Source organism: Saccopteryx leptura, chromosome 3 (genome assembly GCF_036850995.1).
Source record: "Saccopteryx leptura isolate mSacLep1 chromosome 3, mSacLep1_pri_phased_curated, whole genome shotgun sequence".
In the NCBI taxonomy this organism is placed as follows: Eukaryota; Metazoa; Chordata; class Mammalia; order Chiroptera; family Emballonuridae; genus Saccopteryx; species Saccopteryx leptura.
Window position 1 is genome coordinate 337,062,836 of NC_089505.1, and position 17,298 is coordinate 337,080,133.

The window sequence follows — 17,298 nt, forward strand, 5'->3', positions numbered from 1 at the left end:
TTCCAAAAAATTGAAGAAGAAGCAATACTTCCAAACACATTTTATGAGGCAAACATAACCCTTATACCAAAACCAGGCAAGGATGGCACAAAAAAAGAAAACTACAGACCAATATCTCTAATGAATACAGATGCTAAAATACTAAACAAAATACTAGCAAATCGAATACAACAACATATTAAAAAAATAATACATCATGATCAAGTGGGATTCATCCCAGAATCTCAAGGATGGTTCAACATACGTAAAACGGTCAACATAATACACCATATCAACAAAACAAAGAACAAGAATCACATGATATTATCAATAGATGCAGAAAAGGCTTTTGATAAAGTACAACACAATTTTATGTTTAAGACTCTCAACAAAATGGGTATAGAAGGAAAATATCTCAACATGATAAAGGCCATATATGATAAACCATCAGCTAACATCATACTAAATGGCACAAAACTGAAGGCTTTCCCCCTTAAATCAGGAACAAGACAGGGTTGTCCACTCTCTCCACTCTTATTTAATGTGGTACTAGAGGTTCTTGCCACAGCAATCAGACAAGACAAAGAAATAAAAGGCATCCATATTGGAAAAGAAGAAGTAAAGTTATCACTTTTTGCAGATGATATGATCCTATACATCGAAAACCCCAAAGAATCCACAAAAATACTTCTAGAAAAAATAAGCCAATACAGTAAGGTCGCAGGATACAAAATCAACATACAGAAGTCAACAGCTTTTCTATATGCCAACAATGAAACATTTGAGAATGAACTCAAAAGAATAATCCCCTTCACGATTGCAACAAAAAAAATAAAATACCTAGGAATAAACATAACAAAGAATGTAAAAGACTTATACAATGAAAACTATAAACCATTGTTAAGGGAAATCGAAAAAGACATTATGAGATGGAAGAATATTCCTTGTTCTTGGTTAGGTAGAATAAATATAATTAAGATGGCCATATTACCCAAAGCGATATACAAATTTAATGCAATTCCCATCAAAATTCCAATGACATTTTTTAAAGAAATGGAGCAAAAAATCATCAGATTTATATGGAACTATAAAAAGCCCCGAATAGCCAAAGCAATCCTAAAGAAAAAGAACGAAGCTGGGGGCATTACAATACCTGACTTCAAACTCTATTATAGGGCCACGACAATCAAAGCAGCATGGTATTGGCATAAAAATAGACACTCGGACCAATGGAACAGAATAGAAAGCCCAGAAATAAAATCACATATATATAGTCAAATAATTTTTGACAAAGGGGCCAACAACACACAATGGAGAAAAGAAAGCCTCTTCAACAAATGGTGCTGGGAAAACTGGAAAGCCACATGCAAAAGAATGAAGCTGGACTACAGTTTGTCCCCCTGTACTAAAATTAACTCAAAATGGATCAAAGATCTAAACATAAGACCTGAAACAATAAAGTACATAGAAGAAGACATAGGTACCAAACTCATGGACCTGGGCTTTAAAGAGCATTTTATGAATTTGACTCCACAGGCAAGAGAAGTGAAAGCAAAAATTAATGAATGGGACTACATCAGACTAAGAAGTTTTTGTTCAGCAAGAGAAATTGATAACAAGATAAACAGACAGCCAACTAATTGGGAAATCAACGACAAACAAACAAATAATCCAATAAAAAAATGGGAAGAGGATATGAACAGACACTTCTCCCAGGAAGAAATACAGATGGCCAACAGATATATGAAAAGATGCTCATCTTCTTTAGTTATTAGAGAAATGCAAATCAAAACTGCAATGAGATACCACCTCACACCTGTTAGATTAGCTATTATTAACAAGACAGGTGATGGCAAATGTTGGAGAGGTTGTGGAGAAAAAGGAACCCTCATCCACTGTTGGTGGGAATGTAAAGTAGTACAACCATTATGGAAGAAAGTATGGTGGTTCCTCAAAAAACTGAAAATAGAACTACCTTATGACCCAGCAATCCCTCTACTGGGTATATACCCCAAAAACTCAGAAACATTGACTTGTAAAGACACATGCAGCCCCATGTTCATTGCAGCATTGTTCACGGTGGCCAGGACATGGAAACAACCAAAAAGCCCATCAATAGATGACTGGATAAAGAAGATGTGGCACATATACACCATGGAATACTACTCAGCCATAAGAAATGATGACATCGGATCATTTATAGCAAAATGGTGGGACCTTGACAACATTATACGGAGTGAAATAAGTAAATCAGAAAAAACCAGGAACTGCATTTTTCCATACATAGATGGGACATAAAAGTGAAACCAAGAGACATTGATAAGAGTGTGGTGGTTACGGGGGGGAGGGAGGAGAGGGAGAGGGAAGGGGGAGGGGGAGGGGCACAGAGAGAACTAGATAGAGGGTGACAGGTCAATCTGACTTTGGGTGATGGGTATGCAACATAATTGAACTTTAAGATAACCTGGACATGTTGTCTTTGAATATATGTATCTTGATTTACTGATGTCACCCCATTAAAAATAAATAAAATAAAATATAAAAAAAAAAAAAAAAAAAAAAAAAAAAAAAAGAAAATAATTTAGTAAATTTTCTTATTTAAAAGAACTTATCGGCCCTGGCCGGTTGGCTCAGCAGTAGAGCATCAGCCCAGCATGTGGAAGTCCTGGGTTCGATTCCCGGCCAGGGCACACAGGAGAAGCGCCCATCTGCTTTTCTACCCTTCCCCCTCTCCTTTCTCTCTGTCTCTCTCTTCCCCTCCCACAGGTAAGGCTCCATTGGAGCAAAGTTGGCCCAGGCGCTGAGGATGGCTCCATGGTCTCTGCCTCAGGCGCTAAAATGGCTCTGGAGCAGCACCCCAGAGGGGCTGAGCATCGCCCCCTGGTGGGCATGCCAGGTGGATCCCAGTTGGGAGCATGCAGGAGTCTGTCTGCCTCCAACCTGTTCCCCACTTCGGAAAAATACAAAAAACAAAAACAAAAAACAAACAACAACTTGTCTTTTCCAACTAGCCCAAATTTGTCACAGTAGTGATACCCAGGCTGGAGAAACAAATGAAATCTGTGCCTATAGTTTAGGAATTTAAAAAAGTACTTATATGAAATGTGTGACTTACAAGGGTTTATTAATTGACTAAGATTCCCATTGTGAATAACCACATATGTCTAAAAATGTACTTTTGATGTCTTCTTAGTTATATTAAATAAATTTTATTTAACCTGAAGTATGCCCAAATATGACACTCACCAAATTAAGAGAAAGCTTGAAATTATAAATTCAATAGAACCTCTGAATACATTTTATTTATATTTCATTTTAGTCAAAAACTTATTTTCCAAATTTATAAGGCCATTTACCTCAAGTTCAAAAATTTAATATTATTTGGAAAACTATTTTTAAAAAGTGATTGAAGAACATTTCAAAACAGTGATGAAATGCACAATTTTTAAATATTACATGAAACAGTTAAATGCATATATAACATTAAAAATTCTTTATTTAAAAAGACTAAGTTATTAAAATGGGTAAAAGTGACATAGTAAAAATCATTTCAAAACTCACCACCTTAAAGAAAACGTACAATGACATGGGTTATAATATATACTAAATAGGAAATAAATCATCATCTGTCATTAATGGGAAATTTTGCATGCTTTCAAAATATTCATAATTGTAAATCAGATTAAACGTTGCTTGGGGGAATGCTCCTTTTATATTTAAAAGTCTCTTTAGAGGCGTTTTAAGTTCCGCTTACTCTGAGCACTTCCTGGAAGAGCATCTTTTTTATTTCTTGGATTTGCAGCTCCTCCACTACATTCTTCAGACCCATGATAAGCACACAAACATAACACACAAAAGTCAAAACCACAGGCTGTGCGGCTACACAGTCCCCTTTTCTTATAGGGCTGGTACTTAGCAGGGGATTGGCACCGTGGGCAAGGTTTTAATGCTTCATCAATAAAAAGCGTTTTGGCAACCTGCAGCAAAAGCATATACACTAAATTTTTCAGTTTCATATAAAGCATCACTTTATTACAAACACTGTAAATATTTATTTCTAATAACAGAATACTCACCTTAACATATTCTTCCTGTTTACTATGCAAGTGAGTGACTGAAGAGCTTGTTATCGGTGTCAAAACTTCCCCCCAAGGAGAAAACGTTGAGGCTTGTTCTTTCTGAGAACAGGGTGTCCTAGCCTGAGCTTGTACAGATCTTAAAGCTGATCGATTTAAAAGATGAAGCCGAGTGGCAGCATCTTGAACATTTAATATAGCCCACTGTGGTAAAAGACAAGAGGGTTAACACTATATGATCAAAAGTTCTAGGACAGCTTTCTGATGTACATGTATCTAAATGTTTGAAAGTGGTTTCACACCATTAGAATTTTCTCCCTAAACCATTATTTTTCAGAAAATTATTTTCTCTCATCTAACACTTAAAAGTTAAAGAAATATATATTTAAAAATTAAAAAATAAATATTAGCTTTAAGTTTGCATGATTGGTTATTTTTCTGTTTAATGCATGGGTTGGCAAGCTTTCTGAAAAGAACAAGATAGTGTATATTTTACACATCTCCGGACAGGTAGTTACAGCTACTCAACTGCTATTTTACCAAAGCAGCTATAGAAATACATAAATGAAAGAACAGTGCTGAATTACAATGAAACTTAATTTAAAAACACAGGTGATGGACAGAATTTGGCCCCAAAACTAGAGTTTGCCGACCCGTTATAAGCCAAAGTCTAAGAAGGGATGAATCCTCTTTATAGCGTGCTATGGGATATCATGAAACTCCTTGAAGGTTTCTTACCTTTGCCACATGGCAGAAGAATAATGGCCCTGGTTAGACCATGATGCCCTATTTGTTTGGCTGTTTTTTGCAATACCTGGAAATACTTGATTCATTTCATTGTTAAATTTTAAACAGCTTTGATATTTTAAAAGGAGAAAAAGGAATCACTCTTCTCTAAACTGGATTTCCACAGCACTCAAATGTTTAGCCAAGAAATATTTGCAATGAGTAATCCTTATAGCTATTTTGTTAAAGTTGGAAATAAAAACAAAAAGTAATTCTAACCAATTATCAAAATAAAATGAACTGTGGGTTCATTTCCTCATGTGTCCAACTATCACTGTGCTTCCTCTCCCCTGATGGTCTCCCTTAGCCACTACTGGCTCCTAGCAGTGAGGAGACCTAAAACATGAGAAACACGGTAGGGTAAATATAGGAACTGAGGTTAACTGGACACGAGCAATTATGTGATTAACAGTTTAACAACATATGCATAAGTGTAATGGATGAGTATTGGTTTTTAGAAGTTAGAATAAATACAGCTGAACTCTTTCAAGGACTCAATACATCTCTATATTACATTTGTAAATGATTTGCAGCCTAGGCCACAAGCACATGACACAACAGCACACTAAAATTTCAATGGATTTCAATGAAGTTGTTGAACAGCGATTATACACGCACCAAAAAAATGAATAGAGATATGTTGTTGAAGCAAATTTCAGCCATAGAAGAAACATTCATTCATTTGTGAATATTTATGGAACACCTAAGGTGCCAAGTGAATAAAACAGTCCAATCCCTATTCTCCTAGAGCTTAAAATGTGCACAACTATCTCTGAACAATTCAAGGTAAAGCAGTTAACAAAGGTACTTTTGTGAACACCAAAATTTTCTGAAATGTTGTCATCAACATGTTACCAGAAAATATTCAAGTGGAGTCACTTTATGGTTATTCATTTCCACGATTATATTTAAAAACAAGTGCAGAATACAGTAAATTTAGAAATGCAACGGAACAGGTGTAGTATTCCAATTGTAATGTTCATTTTCACTACTGCAAAGCAAACATAAAATTGAGATCCTATTCCACACATTAAGAGCATTCAATGATGCTATGTAAGTGTGAGATAAATCATCTAACAACTTTGGTTATAATTTTTGTTATGGTTAATGATACATTAAGGTAGTTCAGGTAGAAAGCAACCAGTCTAAATTAGAATAAGAGGGCAAAGGACACGAGGAAGACAGTCTCTGAGGAAAAGAAGGAATAGGCAGAATACCTGATATGTTTGGACTTACACAGAGGAGAGTTCCAGTTCTGGTAGATAATAGGAGATGAATCAGGGACCTGTATAGAGAAATACTAAGCAAAAAAGAAAGAAACTGGGCAATTATAAACTCCGGGAATAAAGAAGTTATATAAGAAAAAAAAAGATCTAATCATAGTATACTGATATCATAGCTGTCAAAAAATCATAATAATATCAACAGTCTTCATAGTGTCAGCACTAATTCTGATTCATTCCCAAATGGTGTAGTTATGTTTGTTAAGACAGAGAAAGGGAGAAAGGCGTTCAGAGAGAGGTGGTGAGATAGGCAGTGGTAGTAGTGAGAGGTTAGAGAACAAATAATCTCTATAGAAAAAAGTGCCAAGAAATAACAGTAAAGGGATTCTATTTAGAAATGTGGATGTAAATATCAGAAGGAATAACTAAAGAGTTGAAAGTGATTGCCTTGATGGGGCAAGAATCAAGAGTGGGAAGGCATAGGGCAGGAGAATGTTTTGTTATAAGCCTCATCATCTAATTTGACTTTAACCTTGTACATTGAAAAAGAAATTCAAAATAAAGAAAAAAAAGTTCAAGTAAGGAAAAAGGTATAGTCCTTTAAGAAACCAAGATTTTCTAAAAAGTGGTGGTGCCTTGGCCAGGTAGTTCAGTTGGGTAGAGTGTTGTCCTGATACACCAAGGTTGCAGGTTCAATCCCCGGTTAGGGCCCATACAAGAATCAACCAATGATGCATAAATAAGTGGAACAACAAATTGATGTCTTTCGCTGTCCCTCTCCCCCTTCTTCCCTTTCTCTAAAATCAATTTTAAAAAGTAGTGGCTAAGCTATAAAGATAGAATTTTTATTTAGAATTGCCTACAAAGTTGCTAAACACAACCACAGGTTTCTTCCTTATAAGATGTAAGGAATACTTGGTTTTGAAAGTTTAATATTAATAGGTGCTGGGCTTAAAAAATTATTTTAAGTTTGTCATTAGCAATGTGGGGCAGCACTCTTCAAAGATACGTTAGGAAGGCAATTAAAATCTTCACTATTACAAGCTCCGAAAGCCAGCAGCTGTAGCTATAAGTTGCCAGGAGCTGTGAATAAGTTGTAAAGCAACTCGTTACAAGTGAGAAGGTAAAACTTTTCATCCAAGTAAAGTAAAAAGTTAACATTTTAGTTAACAGCAGTCTCTAATATTTAGACCCACAGATATGTATCTGGGTGTTCATATTTGTTTTATGTCATGCTTCATCTCAATTATTATATTTAATCAAATTAGAAATTGTCTATGTTAGTAAATACTTTTTACTAGAGCAAGAATAAAGGAGTGAAGTCTCAGAGTTTCGTTTGGTATTGATACCTAAGAAAGGTATAAAAGTCCAACAGGCAAGAAATATGGGTGCCAGAGTCATCAGATGCCTATTATGGCAAGTCATGTCCTGAAGAAGAATTAATCAGCTTCTGTAGGGCTTTCCTTGTAACTTCAAAGCTGGACCTCAAATCTTCAAGGGCGAACAAATCTATAATGCTTTACCAGTAGTGATCTGCCATTTCCAGGCCTTCATGTATTCTATTCCTTCTGCTGAAACACTATATTCTCTGTCTTCACCTGGCTAACTGCTAATTGATCTTTCAGGTCTCAGCTGAGATGCACTTTTCTTCTGAAAAGCCTTTTCTTGATCCCCAAGAATCAAGCACTCCTTTTAAATGTTCCAAGAAAACTGACTCTGGGTTTCCCCTACCTGTATCACCCACAAAGTATGAGCTCAAAGAGAGCAGGGACCATGTCAGAAATATTCACCATTGTAACTGAGCAACTGGCATGAGATATACACTTAAAAAAAGACTGAAAAAAAAATGCTATAAGAAGATCTAATCACAAATAGGATCCAGCATATCACTGGTATTCAAATACTGCTAACAGCACATACACTTAACAACAAACCCAACAAGATGTTTCTGATGCTAGGTAGTCTACTCCACTTATAGTCTGGAAGGGAATGGAGTTTGGGAGAAGTAGAGTTTAAGAGTGAATGTGTGCTAAATGGAAAAGAGTAAAAGATAGGAAAATCAAATTAGGTTGTCCATTAACATGGTATTATTAGATATTTATATTTTAGAATCCAGCTTACCTCAGCATCTGTTTTCAGTTGTGTAATATAAAATTTCCTTCTCTGATTTGCTTTTTTATCTTGAACAATAATTTCACGCCAATTTCTGCTCACTTTCCAAACACTACAACAAAAAGATCAGTCCTTTATTTTGTCTATTCCACAAGATTAACATTTTCTGCATATGCCAATTAATAAGAAGAACTTTTTAAGATTTTGGACAGTAAATTTAAAACTAAAAATTTACATTGAAACTATGACTTGATCTATACCAATTTCATATTTTTCACCATATGAAAGAAATCCTATTAAAATATTAAACATATGCCAGCATTATGTTGACAGATTATTATCTTATAAATGATTAAGGTAAAAATACAGTTTTACAGAAAGCCAATATGAGTACATGGGAGACTGATTAAGAGGATTTAACTTCAAATGTGACACAAAGATTGAAAATTTGGAACATGACTTGCAGCAAATGATTATCAACTACAGCACAAGAGCTTTTTGTTTTTTTTAATCAATTTCTCCTATAAATATATTTAACAAACCTGTCATTTTAATTTAACAAACATAAGAACAATCATTCCTTCCTTGGAAGTACTAAGTGCCAAATAATAAAAATTATGGGTAGGTAGCACTACAAAGTTTCTATTTTATAAATCAAAGTTTAAGAGAATGAAGCAGCTAAAGAAAAAAAAATCATGTCCAGTAATTGCTTATTTATCAATTACTTTGACTATACTGTTAAAGAAAAGGTAATTCTTCCACTGTTATCTGGTCTTTTATTACTCTAATTTAATCACTCAGAACAGTTGAAAAACAAAGCCACATATCAAGGAGGGCCCCAGCTTAATAGTTGTCAACACCAGTATTCTTCCAGCTACCATGGTTGCTTCAGTTGCCACTGCCTCTCCCTAAACTGGAGCATGTATCTTATAGCAGATTGATGAAAAGGAACAAGCAGAAAGTCACCCATTAATTGGGGGAAAATGAACAACATAATGGGTATTTTGCCACAGCTATTCAACTAATGATAATCTCAAATTATGTTGACAAAGAGTGAACACTGCTAACATTTTATATGCAGTCTGCAGTACAAACACTATAAATTTGTAGAGCTGGGCAGGAAAAGTAATTATTGAAATATGACAGAATATCAACTACTCCCACAACTAAGCACCCAAAAGCATCTCCTAAGTTTTTACTTTGACTAGTTGGTACCCAGCATATAAAAATAAAACTCCTATATCTCAGCCATCTCTTAATTTGTATTTCTTTTTGTTTGCTTTATTTATTTATTTATTTATTTATTCATTTATTTTTAATTTTTCTGAAGCTGGAAACGGGGAGACAGTCAGACAGACTCCCACATGCGCCCGACCAGGATCCACCCGGCACGCCCACCAGGGGGCGATGCTCTGCCCACCAGGGGGCGATGCTCTGCCCCTCCAGGGCGTGGCTCTGTTGCATCCAGAGCCACTCCAGCACCTGGGGCAGAGGCCAAGGAACCATCCCCAGCGCCTGGGCCATCTTTGCTCCAATGGAGCCTTGGCTGCGGGAGGGGAAGAGAGAGACAGAGAGGAAGGAGAGGGGGAGGGGTGGAGAAGCAGATGGGCGCTTCTCCTGTGTGCCGCGGCCGGGAATCGAACCCGGGACTTCTGCACGCCAAGCCGACGCTCTACCACTGAGCCAACTGGCCAGGGCCGTTGTTTGCTTTATTTTTAAACAATTTATCTCATTTGAACATTTTTAAAAGGCATATACATATAAGTACACTAATCTGTTTATTACCCTACGTGGGTTAGACCGAGTACACTCCTGATCAAGTTTATTCTGAAAGGCTTTACACCTTAATAAGCTTGTGGGGAAAATCTAGATTAGAAACCAGAGGGCTCAATTGTAGATCTGTTCTTATCTCCTTGAGTAACTATTGGCTGGTCACTTCTCTGGAGCTCAGTTTCCTCATCTTCAAAATACAGGATTGGACTCGATTATCTCAGACTTCTAGCTATGAAATTCTACAATTCTCTACAATAGCCTACAATTAATTTATGGGAGAAAGGTGAAGAAGGGCTCTACTAGAAGTAGTGTGGCAACAGAAACAGCAAGGACTCTATTAATCAACCTCTTGACATATCCCTATCAAAAAAGAGGTTCACTGACTCTCCTGCATGTCTCCCCCCAACCATTATCTTGCAGAAATACTCTTCCACATGGCTTCCTTCCTTCATAGTTATGGCATTCCCAAGGGTCTTCTGATAGGGTAATGATTTCCCAAAATTGCCAGTATGAACACATTCTCACTTTAGTCTTTATAACCCTAGTTCCCAGTCTCAATACTCCTAAAATGTCTGTTTCTCCATAGTTACATAGCAGCACTCAGTACACTGAAATCTCTGTGATCACAAATTCATCAGTTTTTAATTCCCTGAAATTTCCCAAAGTAATTCATTTCCATTGCTGCATTAGCAAGTTAAATGAAATAATCCATATTCCCTTGGTCTCTGGAAAGATCAAATCCTAAAATGAAAGCTAACCATTGTTCGTGGATTCTAGAACTTAAATAACTAAATGGTATCCTTTGTATGTTGTCATGTCTTAGTTACCATAATGCTTTATATTATTTTTGACCAAGTAGCATAACTTTACTACAATTTTCAATCTGAAAACAAGATGTGAACTATTAAATAAATCATTAAATAACTTTTGTGGAATAAAGCTTGCCATCTTGAAACTCTCTGAAGTTCAACTTTTAGAAACTCTCCTTTCCAATGACAGGGACATGAACTTTATCCTGAAGAAGACTATATTGTTGCTTCTAAAGCAGGCTTTTATTGGAAGGAACTAGACTAGTAAGCTCTGTCAGAAAGTTCACTAAATCACCTTTAATAAGGTATAAGACAACCAAAGATAAAGTTAAAACAATTGCAGATATGGGGAATAGGCTGAAAGCTCTCTGAGGGGATGAAGGTTGAGGGGCTGGATGAAATGGGTGAAAGGATTAAGTAAAGAAAAAAAAACTTTAAAAAAGATAAAACAAAAAAAAACCCAGCACAACTACTCAGCCCTAGAAAAGTTTTACAACTTATTTTTTTTAAGTTATAAAAGGCTGTTTTATTTTAGGAAAAATAATTATCTTACCTGCATAGGCTTTCTGCAGTCAAGGAATCTAAAACCACTGCAAGAATATGCTTTAAATTTCTATATTTTAGTTCTGTTAAGATGTCCAGTTTATCTATACCCATTTTCTTGCCAATCAGTCCTGCAAGTAGACACTGCAGTACAGCTATTTTCGCTCCATCTCTTTCTTCTAAGAATTCATGTGTACGATTTTGCTGGAATCTTTTCCTTTTATTTTTCATAAAGAGTTCATGCACTAATTGCAAGGCTGGGGTGTTTGATAAATTCTGAAAGCCTAAAATCAAATCCCCATTCTGACTGTCACTGCTGGGCTGACTCTCTGAAACGTCTGAAGCAGCCGCTGGTGTTGTTTCAGAGTCAGAGTGGGTGATCTGGTTTTCCTCTTCTGTCTCAGATTGTGAGCCTTGCTCCCGAAGGGTAGATAGTCTTCGCAACCTTCCAAGGTGCCTTGACCTTCTTACAGTATCCCCCACTTTAAGAGTTCCCTTATGTTTCTGAAGTAGTTCTTGAAAAGAACTCTCCTGGTCAGAGAGGGAATCTTCTGATTTATCCAAAGAAAGGGAGTTAAAACCACTGTCTTCGGGTGTTGAAATATGGCCTCTCACTTTAGTTGAAGGAGAAAGACTTTGACTTGCCTTTAACTTAATGTTTGCTACAAGATTACTTATTGGAGTCACAAATATATCCTCATCTGTTTCACAAGTTGTTCCACTACCAGAGGAGCCCAGAAGTTCAGGATATGTATTCTCATCACTAACAGATAGACTACTATCACTAAAGTCATGGGTATTGCCCTGAATTGGAGATATACACGGAACTTCAAACAGGCTACAGTCATCTTTGGAGTCATCAACTGTGGAAGTCTTCTGTTGAGAAAAATTAAGTCTCAATTTTTGACCACTGGAAGTCACTTCTTCTGTTTTCAAAGTGCTATTAACTAGAGCACTAAAATTACTTTGCCTTGGGAAACCGGAAGAACTGCTTGGAATACTTTTTTCTAAGTTGAGAACTTGGCTTATATCACTTTCTAGAGAACTATTTTGTGATTCAAAATCTCCCTCTAGAAGAGAGAAGGATACATCCAGCCTTCTGCGCAGTAAACATTTTTTACCACTGAGCTTAGGAGTTTCGTAAAGGTCTGGGGTTTTATCCATTTCCTTCCTAAGGAAGACAAGTCGCTGTTTTTGAGTCGGGGTCTCTAAAGGATGTGATAAGCTCAGAGTTGAAGTTTCAGGATGTACACAGTTTAATGTTGGGCCTTCTCCCTTCTTTCCAAAAAATTCTTTATCTGTATTATCAAAGCTGCAAGAGTTTAATGACTCACTGTAGCCACTATCTTGAGATGAAGATGTGGAACAAAAATCTCCAAAGCTGGAGTACTTGGAATTGACAGTAGGAGAGTCCATCTCATTTACTGCTCCAGTTTCAGCCTGACCTGAATGCCTTTCTGACATCTTCAAAATCTGTTTCTAAAAAGTGAAAATAAATTTTATTCTTCCTTTGAAATGAGGAGCCTGACAGCTTACACCAAAATATATTATTTATTAGGAGTACAGAAAATAATGGAAATTTTATAACAATAAAAGTTACTTTTTTACTTGATTAAGTATAGTCTAAGCACCATGCATAAATATTTTACTGAAACATACTTGAGAAGAAAAATAACTTGGCAGCACTATTTTTACATAATTTTACTACCTTATGATTTTAATAGCACAACTATTTGTGGGAAACCGACCCTTTATAATGTTCTTGAAATTCCAAATAAAAGATTCAATTATATTTGTAAGGAATGAAACTAGCCAATATTTTACTTCTTAATTTTTTCAACAATATCATCATATTCCTTCTTTTTAGAAATTCATATTAAATCTTAAAAAAACTAAGGTAAGAAAGTTATCATTTTTTCTGATATTTCTCAGGATTATTCAAAGGACTCTAAAACAACTGTCAACCTTTCAAAGTTTTCTTCGGAGTAAATATGAGTTTTCTCTATTAAAACATCCTGGAGATATATATTTTGACTATAATGGGAAAGTAATTTATTTATGTCTAAGTTATATGGGGGCTTTTTAATTGCTACTCTAACCACAAAATTAAATGATTTATGATATAATGATCATTATTATTGGGCAAAGTACCTAAGTGTTTATAACCTATATTCCTTTCTGATAAATTTCCCACATTTCCTTCTGATCTAGATCTCCTCAGATGCTGAGAATCACTGCTAACTTCTGTACATGCTATCCACCCAAGACTCTAAACTGCTTTCTATAATACAGTATGAATTATATTTTAAAACAATTTTAGTTTTCAAAATATTGTTAAGAAGATAAACTGTGTTTTGAAATTTCACCTCCAACCATGAATGTTTTCCCCTCTATGAGAATTATTCTAAGTAACAGTTTTCACTTATGCCATTTGGTAAAATAAGGTCAAAGAATCCTCTTAAAAAGTTATAACAAACGCATGTATTCTACTACTTTACCAGTAGGTGTCTCACCGTGCTAAAATTTGGGAAACTGAGAGGTAAATTATTAGAAACAAAGTGGGGAGGCAGATATCATCCTCTCTTCCTAAAAATCAAAGGCTACTTGTTATAAACAAGCAAAAAAATTTTTTTCTCCTGTTCACTTACACATTTGAAGTTGCCTCAGACACGCGTTCTGTTGTCAAAATGTTCACCTCTCTATTACCCTAAGACATTGGTCTAAACCAAAATTTAGTTCTTCAAAGCTAATTTTTATTTTATTTATTTTTATTTTATTTAAAGCGAGAAGCTGGGAGGCAGAGAGACTCCGGCATGTGCCCCACCGGGATCCACCCGGCATGCCCACTAAGGGGCGATGCTCTGCCCATCCAGGGTGTTTCTCCGTTACAACCGGAGCCATTCTACTGCCTGAGGCAGAGGCCACGAAGCCATCCTCAGCACCCGGAGCCAACTTTGCTCCAATGGAGCCTTGGCTGCGGGAGGGGAAGAGAGAGACAGAGAGGAAGGAGAGGGGGAGGGGGGGAGAAGCAGATGGGCGCTTCTCCTGTGTGCCCTGGCCGGGAATCGAACCTGGGACTTCCGCACGCAGGGCGGACAACTCCACCACTGAACCAGCCAGCCAGGGCTTCAAAGCTAATTTTTAAATTATTTTAAATTATTCATGCCAAATCATGAAAAGCCCATTGACTTACTTTACTGATTCAACAGTTCACTGATGAGTCAAACAAGCCTCCTCAATATTCAGTTTTTAACAGCAGTCTCCTGATAAATCGTTGAGAACACTTAACAGCATAGAGCGCTGAAAAAATAAATAAATAAATAATAAAGGAGAATGAAATATTTACTATGTAACAATATTCAAGTGGAAAATCTTACCATCAGTAAATCTTGAATGAACTCTTAGATGTCAAAGTTATGTAGGCTTCCAAACAAGAAAATCTCTCACCTTGCCTTTAAAATTCATGTCAAAGAAAGACCACTTTAAGAGAATACTTTAGTTTGAACAATTGAAACGTGCTCGGTGACTGCTACCATTTGAAGGGGACGGATTATTTCTAACACTGGAAAAGGCCTAATCATATCGAATTCCCTTCAGCTTTTCCTAACGACGGGAATTTTAATATCCTAGTTTTCTCCAGCTAGTCTTAGAAGTGAGGAAAATTTCCAAATGCGGGTTTCTGGAAAGGCAGTGCGAGCTGGGCGCCGTCCTGGCCTCCCCGCGGGGCTGTCCGCGCGCGGGCGGGCGGGTAACGGTCTCAGCGCGGCGTCCCTCCGCGACCCTCCCGAGGCCGGGCTGGCGGCCGGCGGGGCAGCGGGGCTCCGGGCCCAGAAGGCCACGGCAGGCCGAGGGTGGGTGGCTGTCGCCTGGAGCGGGCCCAGTGAAGTGGTCTGCCCCGGAGCGCTTCTCCACTCCCAGCACCTGGAAGGCAAAGCGGGGCGCGAGGCGGGGACGCCCGGAGGACGACAGGCGTCCGCACACACCTGGGCCCCCGCTCCCGCCCACTGCGGGCTGAGGGGCCGCGGGGCCTGGCGGGGCCCCCGGCCCACGGGCGGGAGGCGAGAGAGGCAACGCTGCGGGGTGCGCCCGGGAGGAGCCTCGGCCTCGCCTCCAGGGAGACCCGGCTATGGCAACACCCACGCCGGGCTCGCGCGCGTCCGCCCCGCTTCCCTTCTTCGGTTTGAACCGCCCGCCCTGGGTAACCGCTACGCCCCGCCCCTTCCTCCCGCTCTGCGGGCGGGGCTCGGTCCTCCCTCTGCCCACCCAAAGAGCCTCCAGCGCTTCCCAGTCTCAAGCATTATATTGAAAGACTTGTAGGTCCTACAGTGGATCCATTTAAAAATTAATGTAGGGAAATATTCACTTGAAAATGTTTCCAGAGATGATCAAGTCTAAAAAGCAGGTTACAAACAGAACGATCCCTTTTAGGTTAGAAGTACAGATATTCACAGGATAAGGTCTAAAAGGTCGGACTAATTTGGTTACAGTATGTATTTCTAAACAGAATTATAGTTGAATTTTGGCACCTAAAAACGGATGGTTTTATCGTATTTACTGGGTATCTGTTATATGCCAGGATCCATCTTTCTGCCCTTAGCAGCTTCTTCCTAGTCTCCTATTTCTGGCTTTTCCTTCGCCTGCTCCCTAAAATTTCCTTTACTATTCTGTGCTTAACACAGTGCTCCTTCAAAATTTCAACCATTACCGTGTGATTGGCTAGTGGATAGAGCATTGACCCAGAGTGCTGAGGTTGCCAGGTTTGAAATCTCCCGCTTGCTGGGCCAAGGCACATATGAAAAGCAAACACTGTGAGTTGAAGTTTCCTGCTCCTTTACCCCCACCCCTAGCCCCTGCTTAATTTCTCTTGCTCTCCTCTCTCTAAAAATGAATAAAATCTTTAAAAAATAAAGTTCAGCCATTACTTTTAAACAGTAGCAGCTGTCACCACCACCCTCCTCTAACAGGACATTTCTCCATATGATTGCCTTAAATTCACTAACAATTAAGCTCTATGTGCCAACTACTGGTCTGGGTACTGGAAATCCAAAGATGAGTAAAGCCCAGTTACTGCCCATTTGTGGCTCACTGGTATAAGTGCTTTGATAGAGGACTAGTAGAGGCACAAGAAAAGAGAAATGAGGGGTTAGAGATAACTTCAGAAAGTAAGGTCGATTTTGAAGGACAAGTGACAATTTAAAAGGCAGTTCATGGGAATCCAAACAAAACAAAATGTGCAAGATCAGGAAAATTTAAACAGTTGGGTGCATTAGAGAAACTAAATTTGTTGTAGCTGTAAACCAAAACTTGTTTGTGGCATGGGCAAAGAAATCTTGAGAAGGGGAAGAACCCAAGTAATGCAAAGTTTTCCATGTGTGTTAACTTAAGGGGTCTGAAGTTTATCGTCTGCAGAGAATTTTGGAAACACTCTGATGGCAGAATAGAGGACAGAAGGAAGAGAGGTGTGCTATTGCATTACTCTAGAACAGGGGTTGGGAACCTTTTTGGCTGAGAGAGGCATGAACACCACATATTTTAAAATGTAATTCCGTGAGAGCCATACAACGACCCGTGTACGTTACGCATTATCCAATAAAAATTTGGTGTTGTCCGGGAGGACAGCTGTGATTGGCTCCAGTCACCCACAAGCATGAACATGAGCGGTAGGAAATGAATGGATTGTAATACATGAGAATGTTTTATATTTTTAACATTATTTTTATTAAAGATTTGTCTGTGAGCTAGCTGCAGCCATCAAAAGAGCCACATCTGGCTCACGAGCCATAGGTTTCCGACCCCTGCTCTAGAAGTTAGTGGAGGCAGAGAAGAACCTGGACTCACATACATATTAAATTGGTAGAATCACCTGCATGGGACACAGGACGAAAGAGTGAAGAGTATAGGTTTGGGAGAAAATAAGATGAATTCAGTATGAGGTTGTTGAGATACCTGTGAACTTAAGGTAAAGAATTAGTGAGGAAGGCTGGTTGGCTCAGCAGT

The 17,298-nt window shown here is 38.0% G+C and overlaps 1 protein-coding gene across 1 annotated transcript; it reads right to left on the minus strand.

Annotated features, from left to right (window-relative positions):
* Window positions 1-3,707: 3,707 nt before the first annotated feature.
* On the minus strand, window positions 3,708-14,811 carry FBXO43 (F-box protein 43). The gene is made up of 5 exons (XM_066372477.1): window positions 14,679-14,811; window positions 11,312-12,780; window positions 8,186-8,288; window positions 4,056-4,259; window positions 3,708-3,956 (listed from the first exon to the last, which is right to left on the minus strand). The coding sequence occupies exons 1-5, from the start codon at window positions 14,679-14,681 to the stop codon at window positions 3,708-3,710; spliced, it is 2,028 nt and encodes a 675-aa protein (XP_066228574.1). The 5' UTR covers window positions 14,682-14,811.
* Between the last annotated feature and the right edge of the window lie 2,487 nt (window positions 14,812-17,298).